The sequence below is a fragment of the Equus quagga genome, chromosome 16, assembly GCF_021613505.1.
Source record: "Equus quagga isolate Etosha38 chromosome 16, UCLA_HA_Equagga_1.0, whole genome shotgun sequence".
In the NCBI taxonomy this organism is placed as follows: domain Eukaryota; kingdom Metazoa; phylum Chordata; class Mammalia; order Perissodactyla; family Equidae; genus Equus; species Equus quagga.
The window spans coordinates 42,092,483-42,118,987 of record NC_060282.1 but is presented as its reverse complement, the minus strand read 5'-3'; the positions used below and the strand labels follow the sequence as shown (position 1 = coordinate 42,118,987).

Below are 26,505 nucleotides of genomic sequence, written 5' to 3'. Positions count from 1 at the left end.
CATTAGAGTAAAGGACAATAACAAGACCTTTACCTTTCAGTCTTAAGAAATTGGATTAAACTCAAATTTTAACTAACATTCTCAAGTTCCTCTATGTTTTGGGCACTCTGCCATAGACTTTACACATGTTATCTTATTTCCTCCGCTCAGCAGTCCATGAGGTATTTCCTATTTTTATCTTCATTTTACTGAGCAGACATGAGTCTCAGAGAGCAATCTTATCACTTGATTTGAACAGGGTACCACAGTCACAGGTCCAAGTCAGGAGTTGATCATATTGCCTGAGTCCCTTGTTTTTTTCAGTTTTGTCAGTGCTATCCAATAGAACTTTCTGCAATGAGGGAAATATTTATCTGCTTTGTCCATGTGGCTATTAAGCACTTGAAATGTGGCTGGTGTGACTGAGGAACTGAATTTTTAATTTAAATAACTACACGTGGCTAGTGGCTATCGTATTTGTCAGTGCAGCTGTAGATCAATTATCTCCAAATCAGGGTGCACAGAGCCCAGGAAGGGTACAGAACATGCAGAGTGTAGAAAGAAAATACACACACACACGTTTTAAAGCATCATTTCTGATTTTTTGTGTTTTGTAATGTACCTAATCTATTACGTATAATAGATATGTGTGTGTGTATATATATATATATATACACTATATATAAATTATATAGGGGCCATCCTTGTGGCATAGAGGTTAAGTTTGGCATGCTCCGCTTCAGTGGCCCAGGTTTGTGGGTTCAGATCCCAGGTGCAGACCTATACCACTTGTCAGCCATGCTGTGGCAGCAACCCACATATAAAGTGGAGGAAGACTGGCATACGTGTTAACTCAGGGCTAATCTTCCTCAAGTAAAAAAAAAAAACAAAAAAAGGAGGAAGATTGGCAACAGATGTTAGCTCAGGGCTAATCTTCCTCAGAAAAAGAAAATTATATACATGTACTGCATATATAAATTATATATAAAATACAATATATATAATATATAATTTTTACTTAACACTTATATGGCACTTACTAAGTGCCAGGTCTATGCTTTACAAATATTAACTCATTTAATCTTCATAGTGACTGTGGGGTAGATACTTTTATTAGTCTCATTTTACAAATGAAGAAACTAAGGCAATATTTGGATGTGTCTAAGGACACAGGCAGTTGGTGGTAAAGCCAAGATTTGAGTACAGTCACTTTGGCTTCTAACTCCAAGTGCTATAGGGTAAGCTAAACAAGTACACTAGGAGGAGAGAGAGGGCAAACATTTTCACTAATGGGTGAGTGGCCAAAAAATATTTGGTGATTAATAGTCTAGACTTTAACAACCAATAAGACAGCAATTTCTAATCTCAAAATTTCAAGGGATTTTGGAGATGATCAAGTCCATCCTTTTTCGCACTGAGATGATGCTCTGCATGTAGAGCAGGATGAGGCTGAATGAAGGCGGGGTAGGGCGATGGGTGAGACGAGTCCTGGGGACATTCGTACTCGTCTACAAAGACAACTATAGCCAACATATGTAAAGATTTGTGTGATTGTGATCCTGTAACTTTCCCCATTAAAAAAAAGTTCATCCTCGACAGTTTTGTTCTAGCTACTAATTTAAAGAAAAGATTTGTTTCTCAGACATTAAAATAGGGGAGGATGGGAGGCCGAAGACGTGGAGCGGGTAGAATCTCACACTGAAGAGCAGGTGGAAAGAAAGCAGGTCGGAACCAAGACTTGCTCATGGTCCCTGGGTGGATGCTAATTTACGTGCAGCTTGGTTGCTGGCGGCTCTAACTCAAGAGCAACCAAACAAAGGTAAAATATCCGTGAAATAACAGATCAACGGAGAAGGTAAAATTTACCCAAATCTAATTTCTATCTACATATTTTTTGTTTGAAGCGAGTATGCCGTTCCCTCCCTACCTCATTCCTTGTCTTATCCTAGGCATCTCTGCTTTCTCTCCAGGTACCCACAGCACGCTTAGCAAACAGTTGCTGTGGTATAAACGAAAAAGGCAGATTTTAATCTTACATATTATCTTACATTTTCCAGGTATGTGAAGTAGGTAGATGACGTTTTGTGTCGTCAGAGACAAGTTTTGGAAAGACCGGAGTTCTAAGGCCACTCACTTAGAAGAAATGGCTGTGCAGAGTACCTAGGGGTACGTATGTGTATTGCAGTTGCAGCACCCTCGGTTTCAAGAGGTAGAGGTTTTAGGGAAGCAAACTGAAGATGTGACGGGGAAGATCGCCATGGTAATCGGAAGCAGCAAACAAATGTCTGCCCAGACGCCTTTGGATACCTAAAGCCAAAGCCTTTCTTTCCTGGTTGCAGAAAGTTCTTGAGTGCCCTAGGGAGGCCCGTTCGGTGGTGGAGGAGAGGGTGCCCAGCCTTCCTTCCATTCTTCCAGTCTCCTGAAGAACTACGTAGAGAGATAAACAACCCTTTCCAAGAGCCTGTCCGCACCACACCGGCGAGGAAAGGCGTCCCACCTGCACCCACAGGGCTCCGAGACGCGCGCGCCCACACTGCGCGGAGGAACCAACCCCAGGCCCCGGCTGCCCAGGTGGGTGTGGCTCCACGGTGGCCCCGCCCCCTCGAGCGCGTCGCGCAGGGCGGCACGGGCGGGGCGAGGGAACCGGCAAGAAAGGGCGGGGCGCGAGCGGTGTGGGTGTGCTCGTGCCCGCGCGCTCGCGTCTGGCGTGTGGGCGGCGGCGCGCCCGTGCGCGCGCAGGGGAAAGGCCAGCCCAGGCGGCCGTTGCGGGGTTCGGCTGGAGGGGCGGGGGAGTCACCTGCGAGCGGCTGCGCCGGCCGGCCGCCCGTCCTTCGCGACCAGATCTGGCCGGCTGCGCGGGGCCGCGCCGCACACACCCTGGGAGGCCGGGGCGGGGGAGCCGGCAGAGTCCGCGCCCGGCGCCCGGGACGAGGAGGAGTCGGACTTTCGTCGCCGCCGCCCGCGCCTGGCCGGGTAGGTGAAGCCCGGGTTGGTCGTCCGCCGGCCCCTGGCGGGCCGGGAGAGGAGAAGCGAAACTTTCCGGGCGCCCCCCCGCGCGGTCCCTGGGCCGTCGGCGCCGCGGGGGGGTGTCGTCGTCGCGGGCGGCGGCGGCCGACGCCATGTTGGGGTCTTTGAGAAACGGGGCGCTCTCGGGCCGCTCCCCTCGCGCTGGGCCGGCCCGCGGACGCCGGGAGCGAGCCGCGCCCGCCGCAGGACGCCGCCGCCGGCAGGCTCGGGGCCCCGAGGGTCCGTCCGCGCCGGCGCGTGGCGGGTCCGCGGGTCCGCGGGGCGGGGCCGGGCGGGCGAGCGAGAAGTTGCGGGGCTTGAGGCCAGGGTTCCCGTCCCGGCCGGTGGCGTCTTAGGGCCTCAACACGTTTCTGTCAAGAAAGTTTGCGGAGTCAGGGCGTCAGGGACGTTGTAACTTGAATAGAATATTTTTGTGTAACTTGCGGCAAAAAAATGGCACCGTAGAATTTGCTCTGATAGGCGATGGCTCTTACACATTATTTATTTGGAGTCTTTTAAAGTTTCAGGGTCTTTTGCCGAATTCTCTCTTCCTTTTTAAAATCTTATGGAAGGCCGAGAGCTTGCTGCTCCTGGTCCTTGAACACCCTTGTGTGCTCTTAGTACGTTTGACCAGTCGCTTGTGTGTGTGCGCGATGGAAATGAGCAGCAGTAAGGTTACGGAGAACTAAGCCCTCCTGTGTAATCATAGACTCACAAAGTGTGGAAGCTGATAAATGCCTTCTTTGTTGTGTTTTAGTACGTTACTGAAGAGACTCATTAAAGAAAGAGTTAGACACGGACGTTCAGTGAGAGCCTGAAAGGCATGTGTTGTTTTCTTAGGAATAAGGTGAAGTGATCTTGACATTGCGAAGTTTTTCTCCCCTCCCTTTGCTTCCTTAAAGGTGCATGCCTACCGTGTTTTGAGCTTTTACCTTTTTCTGTACTTTGGTAGCTCATGGGGTCCTCAGGTTAATTCAGTATTAACGAAGGCTTCTATTTTTAATCTCTTCGGGTCCTGACAGCACTGGAGAGGTGAATGGTATTAAGTTACTTATTTGGAAAGCACATAATCACCTCAAAAAGTAAAACTGCTGTACTGACCAAGGCATCAAAAAAAGGTTCATTCAGCTTGAATTACCCCCGTAAATGAATATATATTTCTATTTTTTGATAAAGACATCGAAGCTTTAAAATTCTGTTAAGTGAACTGGAAGGACTCTTAACCACAAATAAGGTAAACCCTAAAACGTGTTTTGGAGAATTTCTCTTCTTAATGTATAGGTAAAAATAGAGCTTATGCTCAGATTTGATTGCTAATTTCCTTAATTCTTAAAAAAATTCTTTGTGTTTTCTTCATTGTCAAGTAAACGCCATTATATGTATTTTGTTTTTCTGGGTGAAGAGTTATGGAGAAATGAGGATGACAACTAATTTCACAAATCTAGCAGCCAAGCTGGTATTTCACTGAGGTCTTATGACTGAAGCCTTCTCATTTTTCCTATAGCATAACTTTCTAGGATACGTAACTCATTTCTGTGGAGCAGTCTCTGCCATCTTGTTTCCTCTGCCTTTGCTGCTCTTTCCTTTAATTTAGTTCCTCAGTATACTTATTTCTTAGCTGCTTTTCAAAGGTTCTTGTACTGAAATTTTTCCCCTTAAAAATACTTACTTAAGCTAACTGGACTCTTTGAAGCCTTTTCTGCCCTGTTCTCCTTCCCTACCCGCTTTTTCTCCCCAAGAATGAATGAATTCACTTCTCCCATGGTATCTCCATAAATATTACATTAATCTGCCATGGCACCTCCTTGACAGCAGGCATTGCATTGGGTCTGATTTGCCTCTCCCTCCCCAGTGTGGATGAATACACATATGTTCCTTGTAAATATACTTAACGAATGTCTTACTAAATTGCAATTTCCATGGGCATAGTAGTTAAATCTTCTCTAATCTTTTTTTTTTTTTTCTTTTTGAGATTTTACCCAGGTAACTCAATAAATTTTGGCCTGGGGATACAGAACTTGGATGTTTATGAAATTTACAAGTAGTTAATGGACTGAAGTATAATAAACCAAGAAGCTGCAGCTGTGGTTCAACAAAAGGATAATGATCATAATTTTAAAGTGCAATTGAATTTATTTTCACTGGGTGGAAAAGGAGTTAATGCCTGAAAATTTTGAAGGTCATGTTTATACATTTAAGCTCTTTGATAGAGCAAATCTCATTTCTTTATCAATTATTGTTTTGTCAGGATTGTCTTAGAATTTTGTTTTAGAATGTCTTGCTTAATGGAAAGCATGTAAAAATTGTAGTTTATCTTTGAGAACCAGCTTTGTACACCAGCTGCAGGTTTCATAGCAATGTGCATGTTGGCTTAATCAAATAAAATATATTTCATAGATATGCTTTCAGAGTGCTATTTTGAGTTGCAAGACCTCTAGGTGAAGGTGTTCTGTCATTCTCTAATGAAGTTATTGTAGAATTTGTGGTTAATTTTCTGCCCAAGATGACTTTCTTGTCAGTCACTCCATAAGCTACAAACTGCTTGGGGGGGTCCTGAGAAGATAGTAGAAGGCATTCAAGTAGTTGCTGTGAGTGCTACAGAAAGCAAGTTGCATGTAGGGTGGACTGGAACAAAAAAGAACCATCCCGAATCCTAGCTCTGCTCCTTACTAGCATGTGACTGTTGAACAAGTTGCTTCACTCCTCTGAGCTTCACTGGACTTATTTGTGAAATGAACACAGAAATATTTGCCTTATAGTGTTGTGAGGATTTACTAACATGTTTGTGGAAGTGCCTGGTGCATGCTATTCAGTATATTACATTAACCAATGAAGAGAGTGTCAGTGAATTACATAGAATCATGGAATTTTAAAAGGGAGGCAGCCTTTAGAAATACCTACTTCAGTTGTCAACCTTGGCTACTCGTTATTCCCTGAGGAGCTTTTTAAAAATACTGATGCCTGAACCCCACCCTAGAACAAATAAGTCGGAATTACCGGGTTTGGGGTCAAGGCATAGGTTGTTTTGCCTGTTTTATGTTTTTTTTTAAGCACCGATGATTTTAATTTGCAGTCAGGGTTGAGAACCATTAGTTGAATCACCCATTTCCTTATTCTCTTCATTTTGTGGTTGAATAAAGTGCAGAGAGAGGTTAAGTGCCAGCTGAATTCCTGTCAGTCAGGCTAGAAAGGATGTGTTTGCAGTGCAGGAAAGTGAAGAGGTTAAAGTTACGTTTGTTTCAGACCAGAAAGGCGGCATTTCAAACTGGAGTTCATTAACTCTCTGACCTTCATCTCCATTCTCCATCAAAAGCTACGTGGATGACCATGTTCTTTAACCTCATTGTCATTCAGAACTACCTCAAGTCTTAACTCTGTGGCCAGAGATGGTGATTCAAGGGCCTATTTTCCCTTTTCCCTGATGAACCAACTTTTTGTCCTCGTTGCCATCTCCAGTCCCTCCCAGTCTGTTAGTTTTCTTTCTTCTTTCCAATCCTGAACTCTATAGTTCATATGCTAACTATGAACTCACTAACACTACATAGTCCTCCTCTCCGTAACCTTTGCTGTATATAACTGGTTAATTTTCAACTTGTAAATATGACCATTTACTTTTTCTGCTTCTGTCCCTGCCTAGCACCCCTGAAAAGAGTCACAGCTGTGGTGACTGTTAAATATTTGTTTTCCAGCTGCCTGTGTACGACTTGCTTTCTAATCCTTTTCTCATCCCAAAGTTGACTTGTTTTCCCCTTTGCTTTTTTTTTTTTCTTCTTAAATGTATGCTCCCAAGAGGCCTGGGGATGCGTTTTTTTTTTTTAAGATTTTATTTTTCCCTTTTCTCCCCAAACCCGCCTGGTACATAGTTATATATTTTAGTTGTGGGTCCTTCTAGTTGTAGCATGTGGAATGCCGCCTCAGCGTGGCCTGGTGAGCAGTGCCGTGTCCGCGCCCAGGATCCGAACTGGTGAAACCCTGGGCTGCCGAAGTGGAGCATGTAAACTCAACCACTTGGCCAGGGGGCCAGCCCCAGAATTTTCTGTTTTCTTCTTTCAATTTTTTCATCTTTTTTTCCTTTCCATTTTCATAAGTGAAGCTGTCCTTAATTCTTTATATTTGTTTCATTTAAGCAATAGTTGGGGAAAAATCAGAAAGATTTTTATATTCTTATTTCTGTTGTATCTATAACTTTGTATTTACTTGTTGCACATATTTTTCTAAACATTCTTTTTTGCATTTTATCACTGAATTAAAAAGCTTTTTTCTTTGTCTATGAGAGAATGTGTTTATTATAAAATAATAGTTTAATAGGCAGTATTAAACTATTTCACCTTAGTACTTAGAGACAACCAGTACTGAATTTTTAGTGTATATCTTTCCAGACTTAAAAAAAAAGGCTTATATTGTATGTGCTGTTTAGAAAGCTTATTTTAATAGACTACCTTAACAATTTTCCACATTAAATATTAATCTTTGTTCTCTCAAAAACTGTCTAAAAAGCCATGATTTGTTTATGTCATAATTTATTGAATCAGTCTCCTATTATTGAACATTTAAGTTGTTTCTGGCTTTTCAACATTATAGACAAAGCTATAGTGAACTCCTCTATGTGAACAACTTTGTACACTGGTCTAATTATTTTTTGCGTATGTACTTGGACATAGAATTGTTGTGCAAACTTTCTGAAGCACTTGTATTGCCAAATGGCATTTAGAAAAGTTGTTCTTTTCCCTCAAGGATATTAGTGCCCATTTTCCCCACATCTTGGAGAGGTGAATGATACATTATTTTAATTTTAATTTGTTTGATTAGCACTGAGAGCCAACATTTTTCTATTTACTGGTCATTTTCATTTGTTCTTTTGGAAATTGCCATTTGTTTTTTACCAATTTTTCTTTTAGCATATTTTCTTTTTTTCTTATTGATTTATAGGAGCCCTTATAACGTTAAAAATGTTGACCTTTTGTCATATGTTGTGTCTTTTTTAACTTTAATGCTTTTTCCCTCAGTGTTGAAGTTTAAAACTTTTATTTAGTAAAATGTTTTCTTTTATGACATTTGGCTTTTTCATTTTATATTTAGTGATTCCTCTCTATGGCTAGAAATTTAGATTCTTTTTTTCACTATTACAGTTAATGCCAGAGAGAAAACTTTTGTACAGCAGCTCCCCCACCCCCTGATAGTTTTTATTTCTCAGGATAAATTTCTGTGGTTAAAAATTCCAGAGTCAAAGGTCAATGCTTTCTGAAATATTTTATTATTTTTATATTACCATTAGTCCTCAGTTTTTCCACGTGTTTCACTGCTTATTGTGACCATTTGGCACCATAAGGTTATTGAGTCTCTGAGACTGGTGAAACATGTGAAAGCACGTTGAAAATGTGCTTTGTGCTCTCGTCTCCGTTTCTCTCTTCTCTTGCTTCTCCTTCTGCTTTCTAAACTAGGTGTTCCCTAAAGTTAAGGCCTCTGCCTTCCTCTCTCTTCACAGCATCAACCAGCACCTCTATGTGGATGACTACTCAGTCTCTTTCTATCCTGGGGCACCCTGCTCATCTTGGCATTTCTATTTGTCTAACACATGTTTGTCTTGTGGATACCCTGAAGGTACTTCACGATAAATGTGTCCCAAACTGATTTCTTCTCCCTCCTGAAACAAAACTAGCATCTGCCCAGTGGCTTATGGGTAAACCTGTGAAGTCATCTTACACTCACTTTTCATCCATATATTCAGTTTGTTCCTTAGTCCTATCTGCTGTAACTCAGTAATCTCTCTGACTTCCATATTCCCCTTTTTGTTTCTGCTGTCAATTATTGTGGCTCAGGCTTTTGTTAGCTTTCACTTAGAGACTGTTGTAATACCCTTCTGACTTTTTCTTTTTGCCTTCAATCTTACTTCTTCAGTAGTCTTTCCAGTCCATCCTGTATACTGCTTCTCTGTACTGATTAATATTTCCTCTTTAAAAACCTTTGTCTTTCATTGCCTATACAATTAAATTCCAAACTCTTCAGTCTGATGCTTACGTCGCTTTGCAGATTTCTAGTCTACCCCCATACTTTCTCCTGGACCTACCTCCTCCAGCCTGGGCTCAGCTACTTCCTCTCTCGGGAGTATATTTATACACCATCGTCCTCCTTCTCTCTCCCTCTTCCCCCCAAAAGTTTGACCTACTACTTTTGCTTTAAGGCCCAGCTTGAATTTCTAGTCATTTAAGGGTTGTTCCTAGATGTTCCCCTGGTAAAAATTATCTCCCAACTAAACTTTTTGGCTCTAGCCTTCATCACTCTTTTTATTTTTTTAAGTAACAAAAAAATTTGTGTTTTGTTTTTTTTCTCCTCTGTTCCTTTAGACCTTGAGTCTACACATTTCAGTTTATCATATTCCTTAGTCCATAGCATACTACATGGGTACCAACCTTTTTGTTTTTTGCTTCCTTATCAGTTACTCCCATTGTCCTCTTTCCTGTAGAAACACTCCCTAATATATTATACATGAATTATATATACTTGTGTATATAGACTTGGGAATATAGCTGTCTTTCTCTTTCACAGAGATTGTTAGTTTTGAGTACTTCTACCTTTTAATACTACTTTGTACAGAGTAAGTGGTCAATAAATGTTTTCTACTTGAAATTCATTGGAAATTATTATTGGTTTTGCTAGCGTCCATATTGCTTAGACTGAAAACCTGGGGATTTAATTTCAGCTTTCCTCTGCTACATCTAGTTAGAGAGTCATGACAGTTCTGAATCTTTCATTTCCTGTTGCAAACTTTAAACTCTCATCAACTTTCACCCCTACTTTGCAATAATATTTCAACAAAGTCCTGCTTTCAGTCTCTCCCTTCTCCGTTTATCTTTCATTGTTTCCACAGTTATCTTAGAAAAATCTAGATCAAATCAGGCCACTTCTTCCAAAAGCTGTGGAAAGAACTTTCAGGAACCAGAAAGATCTCTTGTCTTATTTTTTCCCCTGTTTTTCTACTAAATAACTCCCTCTAGCCTCTGCTACAGCTGTACATGTCCTTTTTTCTTTTTTTTAACACATTTTTGCTTTTAGAGCTTTGTGCCTTTACTTAGCATTTTTTGCCTTTTGAAGTTCCACTTACCGTTCAGAACCTGTTTCAAGTGTTCAAATGGTGCATTCTCCAGGCTGTGCCTTCACTCTTTCCTTTTTTGCTTCCTACCACTTTGTTAGTATTTTTATTATAGTGTTTATTCCATTGTGCTTTGTATTAAAACTTTGTGGTACAGGTCTTAATTCCTAGTGTCTGGTTATTCTTTTTTCTAATAAAGCATAAAGACTTGAATGTAGTGAGCATATTTTAACTGCTTTGAAAAATACTAAAGAAAGTTTGTTAAGGATGTGATGGGATAACCAATTCCACAGAGTATTTTAGTTGAGCTTTATCAGCTTTATTTTTCAAATATTATACAATGGTTTCTTTACAGCTGTCAGCACTGTACAGCTGCCTCTGTACAAACACTTTTTGAAATGATGCAGTTTTTTATCTGAATTTTGTTGGTGATAAATATGCACACATCATCATTTTTTAATTGCTAACTAAACAGCTGTGTTTTTTGGCAAGAGAAAAAGAAATCATTTTTGTATATTATCATGAGATTGAAATTTTTTTAAAAGCGTGAGCTGCCATACTCAATACTTAGAATTCATAATTAGATACTGTAGTTAAGTGGACCAGAATATTTGCTTGTAAATTTAAAATCTGTGGGTCTAGTGAAGCAGTTGATGTGTGGGGTGTGGTTCCTGTTTTCTGTAAAAATTAGTATAGACCTCAAAAGTGAAGTCTTTGATTTTTGTCAAACTCCAGGTCAAGAAGCTGTTGCCACTTTTAACTGCTGGTCATATTCAACTTAGTGAACATTGGTGGCATGTATGTGCAAGCATTTTTGTAGGTGCTGTTGGTAATACAAAATTGTAGGAAATAATCTTGTTTTCAGGAACCTCCAGATCTGTTGGGAATAAGCAGGTACACAAATCTTTATAAAACATAATAGAGGGGCTGGCCTTGTGGCCAAGTGGTTAAGTTTGGTGTTCTGCTTCGGTAGCCCAGGCTTCACCGGTTCATATCCTGGGTGTGGAGATGGCACTGCTAGTCAAACCATGCTGAGGTGGTGTCCCACATAGCAGAACCAGGACCTACAACTAGAATATGCAACAGTGTACTTACTGGGGGGCTTTGGGGAGGAGGAGAAGAAGAAGAAGAAAAGATTGGCAAGAGGTGTTAGCTCAGGTGCCAATCTTTAAAAAAACCAGAATGTAAGTACATCAAAGTGGTACAGATAAAATGGTATGAGGGTTTAAAGATGAAACACTGTCTGGCTGTGAGGCTACTGAACTGACTGCATCTTGAAGAACTGGTAAGATTTCAGAATAGCAAGGAAGGGGAGGACATATTGAGCTCAGAGATAGAGGAGGCAGCCTAGAGCTTATTCTGAGAATAGTTAGCAGTCTTACCTGACTATAACAAAGAGAACATATGGAAAGAGGTAAAACTGGAAAGATAGATGGGAACAGGCTGGGGCTTGACTGTGAAGGTCTTTGAATACTAGGTTAAGGATTTTGGATTTAATTCGATTGGCCAGGGAACCTTTGGTTTTTACCACTACGCCACTGGGCTGGCACCTGGTTTTTAAATAGAGAATTATATGATCATAGCTGTAGTTAAAGAATATGGTCATGTGTTCCTTAACGATGGGGATACCTTCTGAGAAGTGCATTGTTAGGCGATTTTGTTATTGTGCGAACATCATAGAGTGTACTTACACAAACCTAGGTAGTATAGCCTACTGTACACGTAGGCTATATGATACTAATCTCATGGAACTACTGTCGTATGTGCGGTTCGTTGTTGAATGTATTGATCCTGTGGTTTAGTTTGAAGGCTAAAGACTGGAGAGAGGACTTGTTTAAAACTTGAGGTCCACATTCTTCCCCTTTCTCCTACCTTTCTAAACACCTTTTCTAACTTCCTATGTGGCTGTTCCGGTTTTCCAAATTAACTTTCTAACTATGGCTTAGTTCTTATGTACCATAGTGAGTTTATCTGTCAAGCCTGACCTGTTTGAAACTGCCTGTGCTGAACCCTAAATTAGTCACAGCTTTACTTTTCACTTCCTTTTAGTGTTTGAAGAATCATTTTGAGCATATTTTATACTTGCTACCATATGTTTAAAAGATTTTTTTCTTAATTTTATCAGTGGCTTTCCCTAAATACATAATAAGATCTACATGAGTGAAACATTTCTAGAATATTTATTTCTGAAGGTAGCCAAGTATAATGGAAAGAACATTTTTACAAAAACTGGCTGTGAGACCATGGGAAAAATTGCTTAACTCATTCTATGACTTAATTTACTTTTTTGTAAAATGGATGTAATTATTACTTAACAAAATTGGGATTGTTAAACAAAATAGTAAAATGTGGACGTGCCTAGCACATGTGTAGGTATTGAGTAAATGTTAGTTTTTTTCTTTTTCCTTTCTTGGCTAAGACTGTAGAATAATGCATTTGAGTCTACTTGTTAGTAACAGGCATATTTGGTGCCTAGGAGAGAGTTTTTTAAAAATTACTGTGGCTTCTCTCTAAATGTGATTCAAAATTTTGAAGTTTCAATTCTTCTCAATCCAGCTTTACATGAGTTTAAAATTAAAACATAAAGACTTCTTCGTTTTTTTTCTCCCTAAGAAATAAACCTGTTTCTTTTATCATTACTAATTTCCACAGTACAGATTGTGTAGTTGTTTTGCTGCAGTGGCAGAAATCCTGCTGGAAAGGGGAGGAAAAGACTTTGTCTCTTCTGTTGATGTTATTCCAGAGAACTTCAAATTTAATTTGCTGAATTTCCGAGTAGTTTCTCTTTGCTTTTATCATCCTAATGTTTTATTGAAAGTCTTACCTATGAATGAAATGAAGAACTGTCTTGTCCTTTGCATATGGTGGGCACTCAGAATAATTGCTCGGTGACTTAGATGCATTAGGAGAGGGGGAGGTTTGCTCTAATACTTGAGACACTTGCCCAGGGAGGATGTGCCTCTGAGAGCTTGTTGCTGTTTGCTTTTACCTCTTCTTTGCCTGCATTCCGGTTTGTCTCTGCCTTTCTTTTTATATTTTGTAAAATCTCAATTCAGCAGTAACACAGATTTTAAAATCTTGATTGATATCAACGCAGTCAAAAGTTTGATTAAAAATTAATTTATAGGCAAGTAAGGCTTGGAGTAAATCAGAAATATGGCCCATCTACTGTCAGAGTTCATTATTTTAAAGACAAAAAGGGCTTTACAGATTATTTTATACAAGGTGGTGGCTGCTGCTCCTACTTCATTTTTTTAGAGCAGATAAGTACTGTGTGTGAAATTTCTTATTCGGGGCCTGAGCTGAGATTACAATCCAGGTCTTTTGGTTCATAGTTCATCAGTTTTTCCATTTTTAAATGGAAAATACTGTTAAATACTGAAGCTCACTGATATCAGATGTCATGGGTATGTGTAAGAAATTAATTAGATGATTTTTCGTTTTAAACTCACCTGCAAGGATGAGATAAGAAGTATTGATTTTCAGAAAGAAGAACTGGGCCATAGTATTCTGTGACAGTTGGGCTTTCTTCTCAATTGTAGATAGTATTATGTCTCTTTTTTAAAAGAGTTTTTCCTCTTCTAATATTACGTTTTTAACAGGTGGTAGACACTCCACTGAAGAGCGTGTTGCTTTAGAAACGAGATATTACCAAAAGACTGGGGTGGAGCTTGGACAGTTCAATGCACTTCTTGTCTACAGTTGTGAAGGAGATAACTTGAAACTTTTGGATTGTTTAATTTTTTTTAAATTGGTATATAATGCTGGCTTCATGAAAGTTGAGATTTTTCTTTTTATTTTTTAAAGATTGGCACCGGGGCTAACAACTGTTGCCAACTTTTTTTCTTCTTTTTAAGGATTGGCACCTGGGCTAACAACTGATGCCAATCTTTTTTTTTTTCCTGCTTTATCTCCCCAAACCCCCCCTGTACACAGTTGTATATCTTAGTTGCAGGTCCTTCTAGTTGTGGGATGTGGGACGCCGCCTCAACGTAGCCTGACAAGCCGTGCCATGTCCGCGCCCAGGATCCGAACCCTGGGCCGCTGCAGCAGAGTGCGCGAACTTAACCACTCGGCCACAGAGCTGGCCCAGAGATTTTTCTTTGTGTGTGTTTCTGCTATAGTTCTTACATTTTTAACTAGGAATTAGGGCTGCTAGACACTATTTGCTGGACAAGAAGACAAAGGAAGTCAGTTGGAAACCTGTTGGGATTTATAGAGTCTTTGAAGTGGCTGGATGTGGGAGGGAAAAACAAAATATAGAAATATCAGTAGTGGTTATGAGTTAGAAAATATAATGTGGAAAAGAGACTAGATCCAAAATAGCAACAAAAAGTGTAAAATACTTTGGAACCTACTTAAGAAATATAATAATCTTGTGAGAAGAAAGCTACAAAATAACTGGGCCACAAAAGAAAATTTGAGACCTTGGAAAGAAATTCTGTCAGCCTGGCTAGGAATACTCGAAACTATAAAGATGTTAATTTATTCCAAATTTTAATTTATGGATGTAATATGAGTTTCATCAGAATTTCAGTGGATTTATCTGTTTATTCTTTCACTTATTTATTGTAATTGAAAAATGATTTTAAACCTTAGTTGCACATTGGAATTACCTGAGGAGCTTTAAAATATTTCCAGTGCACAGGCCATACCCCACATTCCCCAGACCAGTAGAATCAGAATATCTGGGGAAGGGATCTAGGTATCGGTATTTCTTAACCCTTTATATTTATCTTCAGAGTCCATTGATCTCAATTTTGGTTTTTGAGTTTCTATTTTAAGTAGTTCTAATTATTTGTAGTGGTTGATATTTTGTAACTATTATTATTGCTCATAGAGATCTTCAAAACAAAGGAAATTATTAAAAAATAGAATAAAACTCATTCTTGTTTGCAATTACCATATGGGTTTGTTGGACGTGTATAAATCAGGGATATATTGTGAGATTTTTTTTTTTTGGAGGAAGATTAGCCCTGAGCTAACTACTGCCAATCCTCCTCTTTTTGCTGAGGAAGACTGGCCCCGAGCTAACATCCATGCCCATCTTCCTCCACTTTGTACATGGGACACCTACCACAGCATGGCTTTTGTCAAGCAGTGCCATGTCCGCACCCAGGATCCCAACTGGCGAAACCCTGGGCCGCCAAAGCAGAGTGCATGAACTTAACCACTTGGCCATGGGGCCGGCCCCTGAGATCTTAATTATCTTGCTTTTTCTATATCTTGAAGCATTTTGCTGTTTATACTGGGAATGATTTAACCAAAAAGAAGAAAATGGAAGACTGAGATAATTGCCTAGAAGGATGATACGATGATGAAATAAATCATCACTATTGGATGATGTTTCAGTTTTATTATTGTATTGCCCAAAGTATTACATCATTTTTTGAGAATATATGAAAGCAGTTTGGAGATACAGTAGTCCCCCCTTTTCCATGAGGAATATGTTCCAAGACCCCCAGTGGATACCTGAAACCATGGATAGTACCAAACCCTATATATACTATGTTTTTCCTATACGTACATATATATATATTTAATTTATAAATTAGGCACAATAAGAAATTAACAATAATAAAATAGAACAATTATAGCAATATACTGTAATAAAAGTTACCGTAGATCTTAGCAACCTCAGCGTAGGATTTTTTTTTCTTGTTGAGAACTTTCACCTGTTCACTTAAAGTAAGCACTTTACAGCTTCTCTTTGGCATATCTGAATTGCCAGCTTAACTACTCTTGTGCTCTGAGGCCATTATTAAGTAAAATAAGGGTTACTTGGGGGCTGGCCCGGTGGCATAGTGGTTAAGTTCATGAGCTCTGCTTTGGCGGTCCAGGGTTCACAGGTTCCACTCCTGGGCGTGGACATACACACTGCTCATTATGCCATCCTGTGGTGGCATCCCACGTACAAAATAGAGGAAAATCGGCATAGATGTTAGCCCAGGGGCAGTCTTTCTTAAGCAGAAAGAGGAGGATTGACAGCAGATGTTAACTCAAGGCCAATCTTCCTCACCAAAAAAAAAGAAAAAGGAAAAGGAAAGAAAAAGAAGGGTTACTTGAAAACAAGCACTGTGATACCAGGACAGTCAGTCTGATAACTAAGATGGCTACTAAGTGACTAACAAGCCAATAGCATCTACAGCAGGGATATGCTGGACAAAGGGATGAGTCACGTCCCAGGTGGGAGGGAGTGGGACAACGTGAGATTTCATCATGCTACTCAGAACTTGTAAAATTTAAAACTTACGAATTGTTTATTTCTGGAGTTTTCCACTTAATATTTTCAGACCTCAGTTGACCAAGGGTAACTGAAACTGCAAGGGGGACTACTGCATCCTTTTTAGTCTGTTTGCTTTAAGCTTTCATTTAACATATTTGAGAATTCAGACTTTTTCATTTTCCATCTTTAATGGCAAAGGAAAAAATTGGCAAAGGTAGACATTTCAGAACTATTAGACAAGTCAGAAGATACAGGGAAAGAAACAGCAACAGTTAAACTAATAATGATGGTGAATCATTATAAGTACAGTGAAATCTCAGACTATGAGTCTTCAGATGATGGTTTTTAGATGCTTTTCCGAATTCAGAATTAATGAGTAAACAATATTCCTAAAGCCAAAAATGGAAATATTACAGACTCATGCATGATAACTTATGAGTAGTTCATTGCATTCAAAGGATGTTGCTGTTTTGGATATAAACACTTTCAATACCAGAGAAATATCAGAATATGAAATTTGCTATGTTTAAATTTTTATAAAGATTCTTCTTCTTTTTTTTTTTGGTGAGGAAGATTGGCCCTGAGCTAACACCTCTTGCCAGTCTTCCTCTTTCTGCTTGAGGAGGCGTGGCCCTGCGCTAAAATCTGTGCCAATCTTCCTCTATTTTGTATGTGGGACACCTCCACAGCATGGCTTGATGAGCAATGTGTAGGTCCACAAACGGGATCTGAACCCATGAACCCTAAACTGTTGCAGCAGAGAGCACGAACTTAACCACTATGCCACCAGGCTGGCCCCTAAAAATTCTTTGTAAAGTTATTTTATTTTTACTATCCCCTTATTCTTACTTCTGTAAATTAGTCATAAAATGGCTTAAAATGTTAAAAACAAAAAGGTATTTTGGACCCAGATGGTAAATTGAGATGACTTTTTTTCTGGTATACTGAAGGTTAAAGCTCCCGTGTGATTCCAGTGTGCAGCTAAGGTTGAGAACCACTGTTCTAAGTAGACTCCATCTGGACAAATAAACAGGAGATTTAGGTAAAATGTTTTTGAAAGGTTAAGTAATGGGGGATAGTCTAGATTAGTTCTACCAGATCCTTGGTATTGACACAAGAATTATAAAACAGGTTAATGGATTAGATTAGACAGCCCAGAAGCAGATCTTAGAATATATAAAAATTTAATATGATAAAGTATTATAAATCAGTAAATTAGATAATTAATACCATTAATAAGAGCTACCACTTGCTGACTACTTGCTAAACGTTTTATATGCATTGTCTCATTTGATCCTCCCCCTGACGTAGCTGCTGTTATCATTCTCATTTACAAGTGAAGAAACCTGAGGTCACACTGTAGTTGGTGATTCTGGAGCAGATGGAATGCAAATATTTGAAAAGAAAAAAGGAATTTGTACCTATGCCAGAATAATTTCACATGGATAGGGGAATTAAATATAAAATGCATCTCATAAAACATATATAATAAATATGTGTATCTGATATCTGGTTAAGGGAAGCTTAGGAGTAATGGAAGAAAATCTGAAAGGAAAAGATTTGTAAGTAAGATTTAAGTCTTTAAGAAATAAAAACTGCTTCTAGTCAAACACCATAAACAAAATTATAGATTAATATGCTAGGAACAGCTAAGAAATAAATGGGTTAATAGCCGTTATGTGTACAACACTCATACAGATTAATAATCCCTAAATATATGAGCTTAGAAATACAAGTGGTTAATAAACACGTTAGAAAGTGGTTGGTGTCACTAGGTAGCCATGAAATAAAACATTCAATTAAATTAAAAGTACTGCTTTTTCTGTCTTAGGGCGTTCGTCCATAGTATTAGTTCCTTTCTTGACTGACTGCTTATCCTTTAAGACAGTGTGTAGCATCTCTTCAGTGAGGTCGTTTTGAACTACTCAGTGAATGAGTTTTTCCCTGTATTTTGGCACCCTACCCATTTTCTTCTTTGTACTTCACCTTTCGGAATCACCTGATTGTTTACTTGTTGTCTTTCTCTTACACTAGATTCTAAGCTGTGAGAGGAAAAAAAATAATGTCTGGTATCCAGAAAGTGTTCAGTAAATAATTGCTGAATGAATAGAAGTGGTGAATGAAATGAATAAAATGAGATACCGTTTTTGAAATCCATCCTGTTTGTTGTAATTTTTAAAGAAAAATACTCTTTAAGACAAGGTAGGATGGGTACAGTCATTGTGCTGCTGGGTAAATTGGTGTTACCTCTCAGAATGGAAATTTTGTAAAAGGTAGCAAGAGCCTTAAACATTCATGCCTTTTGACCCAGTAATTTTACTTGTTGGAATCTGTCCTAAAGAAGTCATCTCTACCAGAGGATGGGGAAGTTTTCCTCCTAGCTCTTCCTGTATTCACTGGTATTCCTTCCTAAGAAAAGCAGACGGCAATCCAGTTGGGCCACGTTTTATAGCTGTCTTCTGCTTCCTCTTTCCGTGCCCCTCAATGACTAAGATGTGCAAAGGACTCAATTCTTGGCTAGGCCTGGTAATCTTGTATTCTAATACTCTCACAAAAGTCTTCTGAGAGTTCTTACTGCTTCAGAAACCTCAGTGTGCTGCTGGTAAATTTGGCTTTGGGCTTTGGGAGAAAGCAGAGGCCTTGTTTAGGCTCTGAGCCAAAGGGTGGTGCGCTAATCCAGTTTACCCAAGAGCCTTGCTTTGGGGTATCTAGCAGTAATCCAGCTAACAGTGGTACTTTGATTTCCCTTTTCATTCTCCTCATCCCTCCTTGTCCTCTCCCCCCTACCCCCGCCACCCCACCCCAACCGTCCTTTTCTTGTGTGTGTAGGGCATTTGTGTATTCCTGGGTTCTTTAGCTCAATGCTTTCCTTCTTTTTCATGTCAGACGCATACAGAAAATATTTCAGGACCAACAGGGATAATGGAAGGGGCTGCTTAAGGCCCAAGGTCTAAGTTCTTTGTACTCATTGTTTCTCAAATATTGGTCACAATCCATTAGTGAAATCAATCACGTGGGCTGCAATTATCATTAAAATAAGTGAAGATAGTAGAATACATCATTCATAGTTGAAAGAATTATGTGTTTGTGTTTGTAACCTTGCAGTATGAGATGTATTTCTTATGTGCGTCACTGTCAAACTTTGAAAGCTATTTGTTCTAGCCAAATACCAATTAACAATGCTCCAGACTTCTGTTAGGTTGCATCATTCTTAAAACGGGGAAACATTTATGAACAGAGATTCAGCCTTAATGTATTACAAAATTTGAACAATGAGACATTATCAAGAGACTGGCTAAATAAACCATGATGACCTATCCTGTCAGGTTATTTGCTCATGTTAGTATTCTCTTACCTTTCTTCAGAATTTTTAGGGTTTGCAGTGACGGTCCAGAGGTTAGAAATAGCTTTCTTAGTTCTTGTAGAGTCAGTGGAGCCTTCAGGAATAATTAATGTACCATAATATCCTGCTAACAGCACAGAGGAGTCAGAGTTGAGCCCCCGTTCTCTGACAGCCTTGGGCAGGGTGCTTAACTCCTTTATGTCTGTTTATTCATGTAGAAAACGGAGCTAATAATGCGGATCTGTTCTAAGTTTGCCCTAAGTAGGAAATGCAGTAATGTGTGCAAAGTGCTCAGCTCCTTGCTTGGACTTCCAGTGAGTTAATTCCATCCTCTTTTGCCTCTTACATTATTGAATCTCTCTCTTTGTGCCTTAATTTCTCCTTCAGCTTACATTTCAGCTATATTATTAGGTGCTTCTTTGGGAGATAATAAAAACTTCTCTAGTTACTTCACAAGACTTTGAGACAGTTAAAATCGGAAGATAATAAATGTGGAAAACACTGCCCAGATTTGTGGTGGTGGTAATTCCAGTGGTAGCAGTAAGAGGAAACCTGTTTGCATTGCATATGAGCTGATTAATAACTGTGGATGTCCAAATGAGTAGAATTGGCAGTTGATTCAGATAGAATAAATAGATACTTTTCACTTCTCTATAAGTGCCAACCTCTTTCCTGCCTCAGGACCTTTGCAGTTATTCCTTTTGCCTAGAATATGCTCCCTTATCCCCACTCCTCATATCTGCATATCTAGTTCCTCCTTATCAGATGAAACAATACCACTTTAGAAAGGCCTTCTCTGACCATCCAGTCTGAGGAGCTCTGTTTGCTGTTTTCCCCCTCCCCATCTGGGATTTAAGCCTTGAAGAGCAGGGACCTTCCCTGTGATGTTTATTATTTTTTTCCTTCACCTAGATCAGTGCCTAACAAAATAAATACTTGTTGACTGTTTGAATATAATGTAGAGTATAAAAATTATCTATAATTCTATTTCCCAGAGATAACCATTGTTGATATTATGGTATATAGTTTTCTGGTTTTATTTTCTGTGTGTGCTTACATATTTACAAATGTCTATGATTATGTATTTACACCATATTTCATTGGGTCTAAAGATGAACATGTTTTACCATATTTTCTGTCTCTGAAATTGGGATATCATATAACCAAGGGTATGCCATGTTAATTGGCAGCATTTTTCTTTCTCAGTGACATCTAAAATGAGTATGTGTCTTAAAATTATAGTATCTTAGATTTGATGAAATACAATATATGTTTAAAACAAAAATGAGATGATGATGTTCAACTCTTTCCTCACCTAAATATTTTGAGCATTTTCACATATAACTATATTTAGATCTATCTCATTCTTAACAGATATCTAGCATATTATTAGGGGTGTTTCGTAAATTGTTCAGCCAGTTCCTTGTGATGGACATTTGGAACTTTTCCAATTTTTGTCTATTACCAACAGTGCTGTGTTGAATATCCTTGTACACATCTTTATGCACTTGAGTCAAATCTCTTTTGATCAAATACCTAGATTAGTGGATACTTAGATTTTCTGTAGTATACGAGAGTGCCTGTTTTCCTATATCCTTCGTAGTACTGCATCTTAGGAAATGTTTTAAATATTTGTTAATCTTGTAAGTGAAAACTATCCTAATTTTTTAATCATTTTTTTAAAATTATGAATGAGATTGAGCCTCTTTTCATGTTTATTGGCTGTTTTTATTTCCTCTTCTGTGATGCACTTGTGCATAGGACTGTAGACCTTTAATTGGCTGGCACATTTGCCCTAATTAGAAAGAGAAGCCATCACAGTTTGGAGCCGTGCATTATCGTATTAATTCTTAGGAATAACTTTCAGGGCACAGCCTGCCCTTGTGGAGGGCAAGAGGGCTTTAGAGGACCCAAGATCGAGGGAGAGACAGAATTCAGGAATTATCAGAATTCTGTTCTTTGTAATGGAGACCAAGAAAGGTTATAGTATTATCAATTTGTGGGCTGAATACTGAAACTTAGACTATGCTGTTAGTCTTTGAATTTTAAATGCTTCTCTTCTCTTTACTATGATTTGGTTGTAGTGTAGTAATATTAGGTTAGTAGGTCTGAATTAGGGCACGACTCTGGGACTTGAGTGAAATCAATATTCAGATTTAGAGATTAAATCTATGATCATTTAAGGTTAGATTATTATGGGTTTTTTTTACATTGCCAAAATGTTCTTGTCAACGTTTTTGAGCAGCTTTGCTGTGCCACATGGTGTCAATTTAAAGATAGATATCAGGTGGTCTCTGCCTTTTAGGTTGCACTGCAGCCTATGAAGGAGACAGATTTCATCCTTTGGTAAGAGTGAAGCTAGAAGGTACGTGGAATGTGAAGAGCGCAGAGGGAGATACTTAGTCTAATAGAGTTTAAAGAAATCTTCCTGGAGTAGATATGGTAACCTAAACTGAGTCTTGAAGGATGAGTAAGGGTTAGCTGAGGGTAGTAAGTAGTAAAGGACACAACAGCATGAGAGAAGATACAGGTGGATGAAACAGACTACAAGTGGTAGGGTATTCTTAGAATATAAAGTTTGAGATGAAGAATGACTCAGGATGAGTCTAGGGAGAAAACAAGAACCAGATAATGAAGGGCCTTAAATGACACGCTAAAGGTTTTACAGATTAAGAGGAGTCATTTTGAATAATTGCATGCTCAAATTTGCATTTGAGAGATCATTCCCTGAAGACTGGTTTAGGGGGCAAGACCAACGGCAAGGAGACATGTTGGGAAACAGTTCTGGTAATCCAAGTGAGAGAATTAAGGCCATTAGCTTAGTGGTAATAGCTTACTGGAAAAATCATAGTCATTTCCCTTAGTTTATATAATATTTGATCCTCTTGTTCAGAATCCCTCTGGGATTAAATTTCATGGAAGTGGGTTTATTATTTTGCAGAGGTGACTTATATTCATTGTCCAGTTGTTTATTGTTCATTGCTGTCTGTAACAAGTTTATACTTTTATAAATTACTGCTTAACTAGTATGGTGCTATATGGAGATGGTTAATAAGTGTTTTTGATGATTATAAGAATTAGGAGATGTTAGCCCTTTTGGTATGCTTAGTGATTATCTTAGAGGTAAACAGTTTTGGAGCATTTTGCCTTTGGGTAAAAGTAATGATTTATTAGGTTAAATTTAGGTTATATAATTTCTTAATTTATGTGAATTTATAATTTCTATGTGCTAATTAATTTTTCTTTTTTTTTTTAAGGCTATTAGCAAACGATGGTGGATCGCTTGGCAAACAGTGAAGCAAATACCAGACGTATAAATATAGTAGAACACTGTTTTGGAGCAGCTGGTCAACCTTTAACTATACCTGGACGGGTTCTTATTGGAGAAGGAGTATTGACTAAGTTATGCAGAAAAAAGCCCAAAGCAAGGCAGTTTTTCTTATTTAATGATATTCTTGTATATGGCAATATCGTCATCCAGAAGAAAAAATATAACAAACAACATATTATTCCCCTGGAAAATGTCACTATTGATTCCATCAAAGATGAGGGAGACTTGAGGAATGGATGGCTTATCAAGACGCCAACTAAATCATTTGCAGTTTATGCTGCCACTGCCACTGAGAAATCAGAATGGATGAATCACATAAATAAATGTGTTACTGATTTACTCTCCAAAAGTGGGAAGACACCCAGTAATGAACATGCTGCTGTCTGGGTTCCTGACTCTGAGGCAACTGTATGTATGCGTTGTCAGAAAGCAAAATTCACACCTGTTAATCGTCGTCACCATTGCCGCAAATGTGGTTTTGTTGTCTGTGGGCCCTGCTCTGAAAAGAGATTTCTTCTTCCCAGCCAGTCCTCTAAGCCTGTGCGGATTTGTGACTTCTGCTATGACCTGCTTTCTACTGGGGACATGGCCACATGCCAGCCTCCTAGATCAGACACTTACAGTCAATCATTGAAGTCTCCTTTAAATGATGTATCTGATGATGATGATGACGATGATAGCAGTGACTAAGGACATGTTTGAAATATTTAATCGGGTGTGACTATCTGAGAAATCAGCTTTGGGGGGAATGTAAAATTCTGAGCTCTCTCAGTTTTGCTCTAGCCATGAATTTGCCTGAGAAACTTTTAACCTATGTGCCTCAGTATATTCTGTAGAAAATAGGTCCTGTCGTTGTCCCCTCCCCACCAGCTCCCCACTCTTCTACAGGGACAGGCTATTGAAAATATATCAGGTAAATTTTTGGTTTCTTATTCTTGTTTAATTCTAGATTATTTTCTTGGAATGTTGGGGAAAAGGTTTATTTAACAGATCATGTACTGCATTTTTGTTTATTATATGTTCTGTTATATGGAAAAACTAAAAGCAAAGAATGATGGAAAAAGGAGTATAATGTGGTTAGCTGATGATTATGTTAGCTTTTTTTAAACCTTCCTATCTAATGTTTAAGACACCAGTAACAAAAATACATGATTTGGAAATCTTTTGTTTGGCTTTTTCAATACCAAGTGGTGCCTTATCGTAATAGCACTGTTACATGAAATAGGCCCCTACCTTCTCACTTTTTAGTTTATTTTAAAAATACACTGGTGCTGTTTAAGATGACAAAATGAGTGTTTTTGAATGGATGTAATTAAAAAATACTTCTCATCCAACAGATACAAATAACTACATTTAGAGATTCTTTATTGTATATGAGTAAATATTTTCCATAAAATAGTTGTGATATTTTTATGTTTTATAGTTACCAAATTATAATTGTCAAATATGTATTTTAAATTAATAGGTTGTCATTACTAGGAATTTGGCTTGAAATTTATCAAATATAGAATGGTCATACTGCATTAGTTTGTACTTTTAGTAAGACAGTAGGTACAAATTCATCTGCTTTAATTTTATTTCTAAAATGAAAACTCTTATAAAACCCTTGAAATTAAATAATCTCTTTTAAAAAAATACCATGATAGAGTACAGATCTACTTAGGCTGAATTTTTGAAAGAAAGACTGTCTAAGAATGGTCAAGACAGACCAGTTAAGTTTGACTAGACTTCATATTGGTGGAAGTATTGTCTATTTGAGTGTGAAACTATCTTGAATTTACAAATATAGTGTTATATTTTATAAAATTTTGTAAAGTCCCAAACAATATTTCTATTTTTGTAAAACAGTTATATGTTTAATCTGTTTCTGAAATCATTTTACAGTCTATGGAAATAGAGTAGCAATTGATCTTTCTAAATTGTGAGGCAGTGTAGATTGCTTATGAGAAGTGGTAATTTTTCAGTCTTTGCTTTTGAGGCAGCCATTAGGTTGAAGGTATATTTATCATATAAAACTTGATGCATTTTGCACTACTCTCCATTTGTATGCTGCAAATAACTAAAGTCTTTCAAATATGAAAAATCAGTCTAAAGTTTGTTTTAAATGTTCTTTTGTTTTCAAATCTTTAAATCTGGATATATTGCAAATGTCATAAGAGGTTTGACTCAGTAACTTGTGATGGAGGATTCTTTGGTTTGCTTAAGGCATTAACTTTCCTGTTGAATTGTGAAAGCACCTGAGATATATAGATCTCCCTGTAGGAAAGATGTAAGAAAGGCACAACAGGTTTTTTTATTTGTTTGTTTAATATCGGACTTTTGTTTCTAAGCAATATATACATGTAATCATTCAACATACCTGAAAAGGGCCATGAAACCTGAGAAGTGCTAATAGCAACTTTCTGGTGCATAGGAACCACGGGGGATGTTCTGAGATATTGTGTTGTCAACCTCTATTGACTCGTGTTTTTACAATAAAAAATATTTTACAATTTACCTTCTGTTTTGTGCATCGTGTGACTTGAAGATTCTTTTCCCCACTTGCCAGGGTAATGGAGATATTACACGTATTTTGCCTCATTCAACAGCTGTGAGTGCCTTCTCTGTGCTGGGCATTGTTCTGGGCACTGGGGGTGGAGCAGTGAACAAAATTCCCTCCTTTTCGTGGAGTTCACATACAAATAGAATCCAATCTTCCAGAATTTTTTTGGTAATTTTTTAAATTTTTATGAATCGTCATTATATATATCCGTACGGTGATTTTGGTGCTGATTTCTCATGCCATTCCTATTGAATGAAATTTACTTGGACTGTACTGGAACACCAATATACTAACCAAATTGGTAACTATTGGTGTAAAGGAAGCAAGATTTTGTAGACACCAAGGAAAAATAATAAATTGAATATACCTTAATAGAGGAATTCATGCCTTTGGGTCAAGTGCGTAAAATGGCCATAGTTAATATAAAGCATTTGTTTATGTCTTTATCACCTTTATGCTGAAGTTCTTATAAATAGGTAGTATAAAATTATATACCTTAAGAGAAAGGTCCCACTACTTGAACTGCAGTCTCCTTTCTCTCGGATATGCTAATTTAGTTCTCAAATACATGTTGTAGCTTTAAAAATAGAGTAGCACTTACCTACATATCCACGTGTACTATATTGCTATACATTTTACAAGACACATTTTTTTCTTTTTGGTGAGGAAGATTGGCCCTGAGCTAACATCTATGCCAGTCTTTCTCCACTTTGTATGTGGGACGCCGCCGCAGCATGGCTTGATCAACCATGTGTAGGTCCACGTCCAGGATCTGAACCTGCAAACTCTGGGCTGCCGAAGCAGAGTGCACGAGCTTAACTACTATGCCATCGAGCCAGCCCCAATGAATAAAGTTTAATAGTGAAGTCTAGGATAAAAATACATGAAATTGCATTTGGTTTATTTTAAAGTCTTTCTTTAAAAGCTGAATTATTTTAGAGTCATTCAACCTTTATTAAGGATTTGTTATGTCAGGCTCCGTAGTATT

At 38.3% G+C, this 26,505-nt stretch overlaps 1 protein-coding gene across 2 annotated transcripts; it reads left to right on the top strand.

Moving 5' to 3' along the window:
- Window positions 1-1,449: 1,449 nt before the first annotated feature.
- Window positions 1,450-25,471, top strand: PLEKHF2 (pleckstrin homology and FYVE domain containing 2). Of its 2 annotated transcripts, XM_046642410.1 has the most exons (3): window positions 1,450-2,145; window positions 2,319-2,550; window positions 22,902-25,471. In XM_046642410.1, the coding sequence occupies exon 3, from the start codon at window positions 22,916-22,918 to the stop codon at window positions 23,663-23,665; it is 750 nt and encodes a 249-aa protein (XP_046498366.1). In that variant the 5' UTR covers window positions 1,450-2,145; window positions 2,319-2,550; window positions 22,902-22,915; the 3' UTR covers window positions 23,666-25,471. The 2 variants fall into 2 exon arrangements, with proteins under 2 accessions (XP_046498366.1, XP_046498365.1); XM_046642409.1 differs by lacking the exons at window positions 1,450-2,145; window positions 2,319-2,550 and adding an exon at window positions 2,711-2,952.
- The last annotated feature ends 1,034 nt before the right edge of the window (window positions 25,472-26,505 follow it).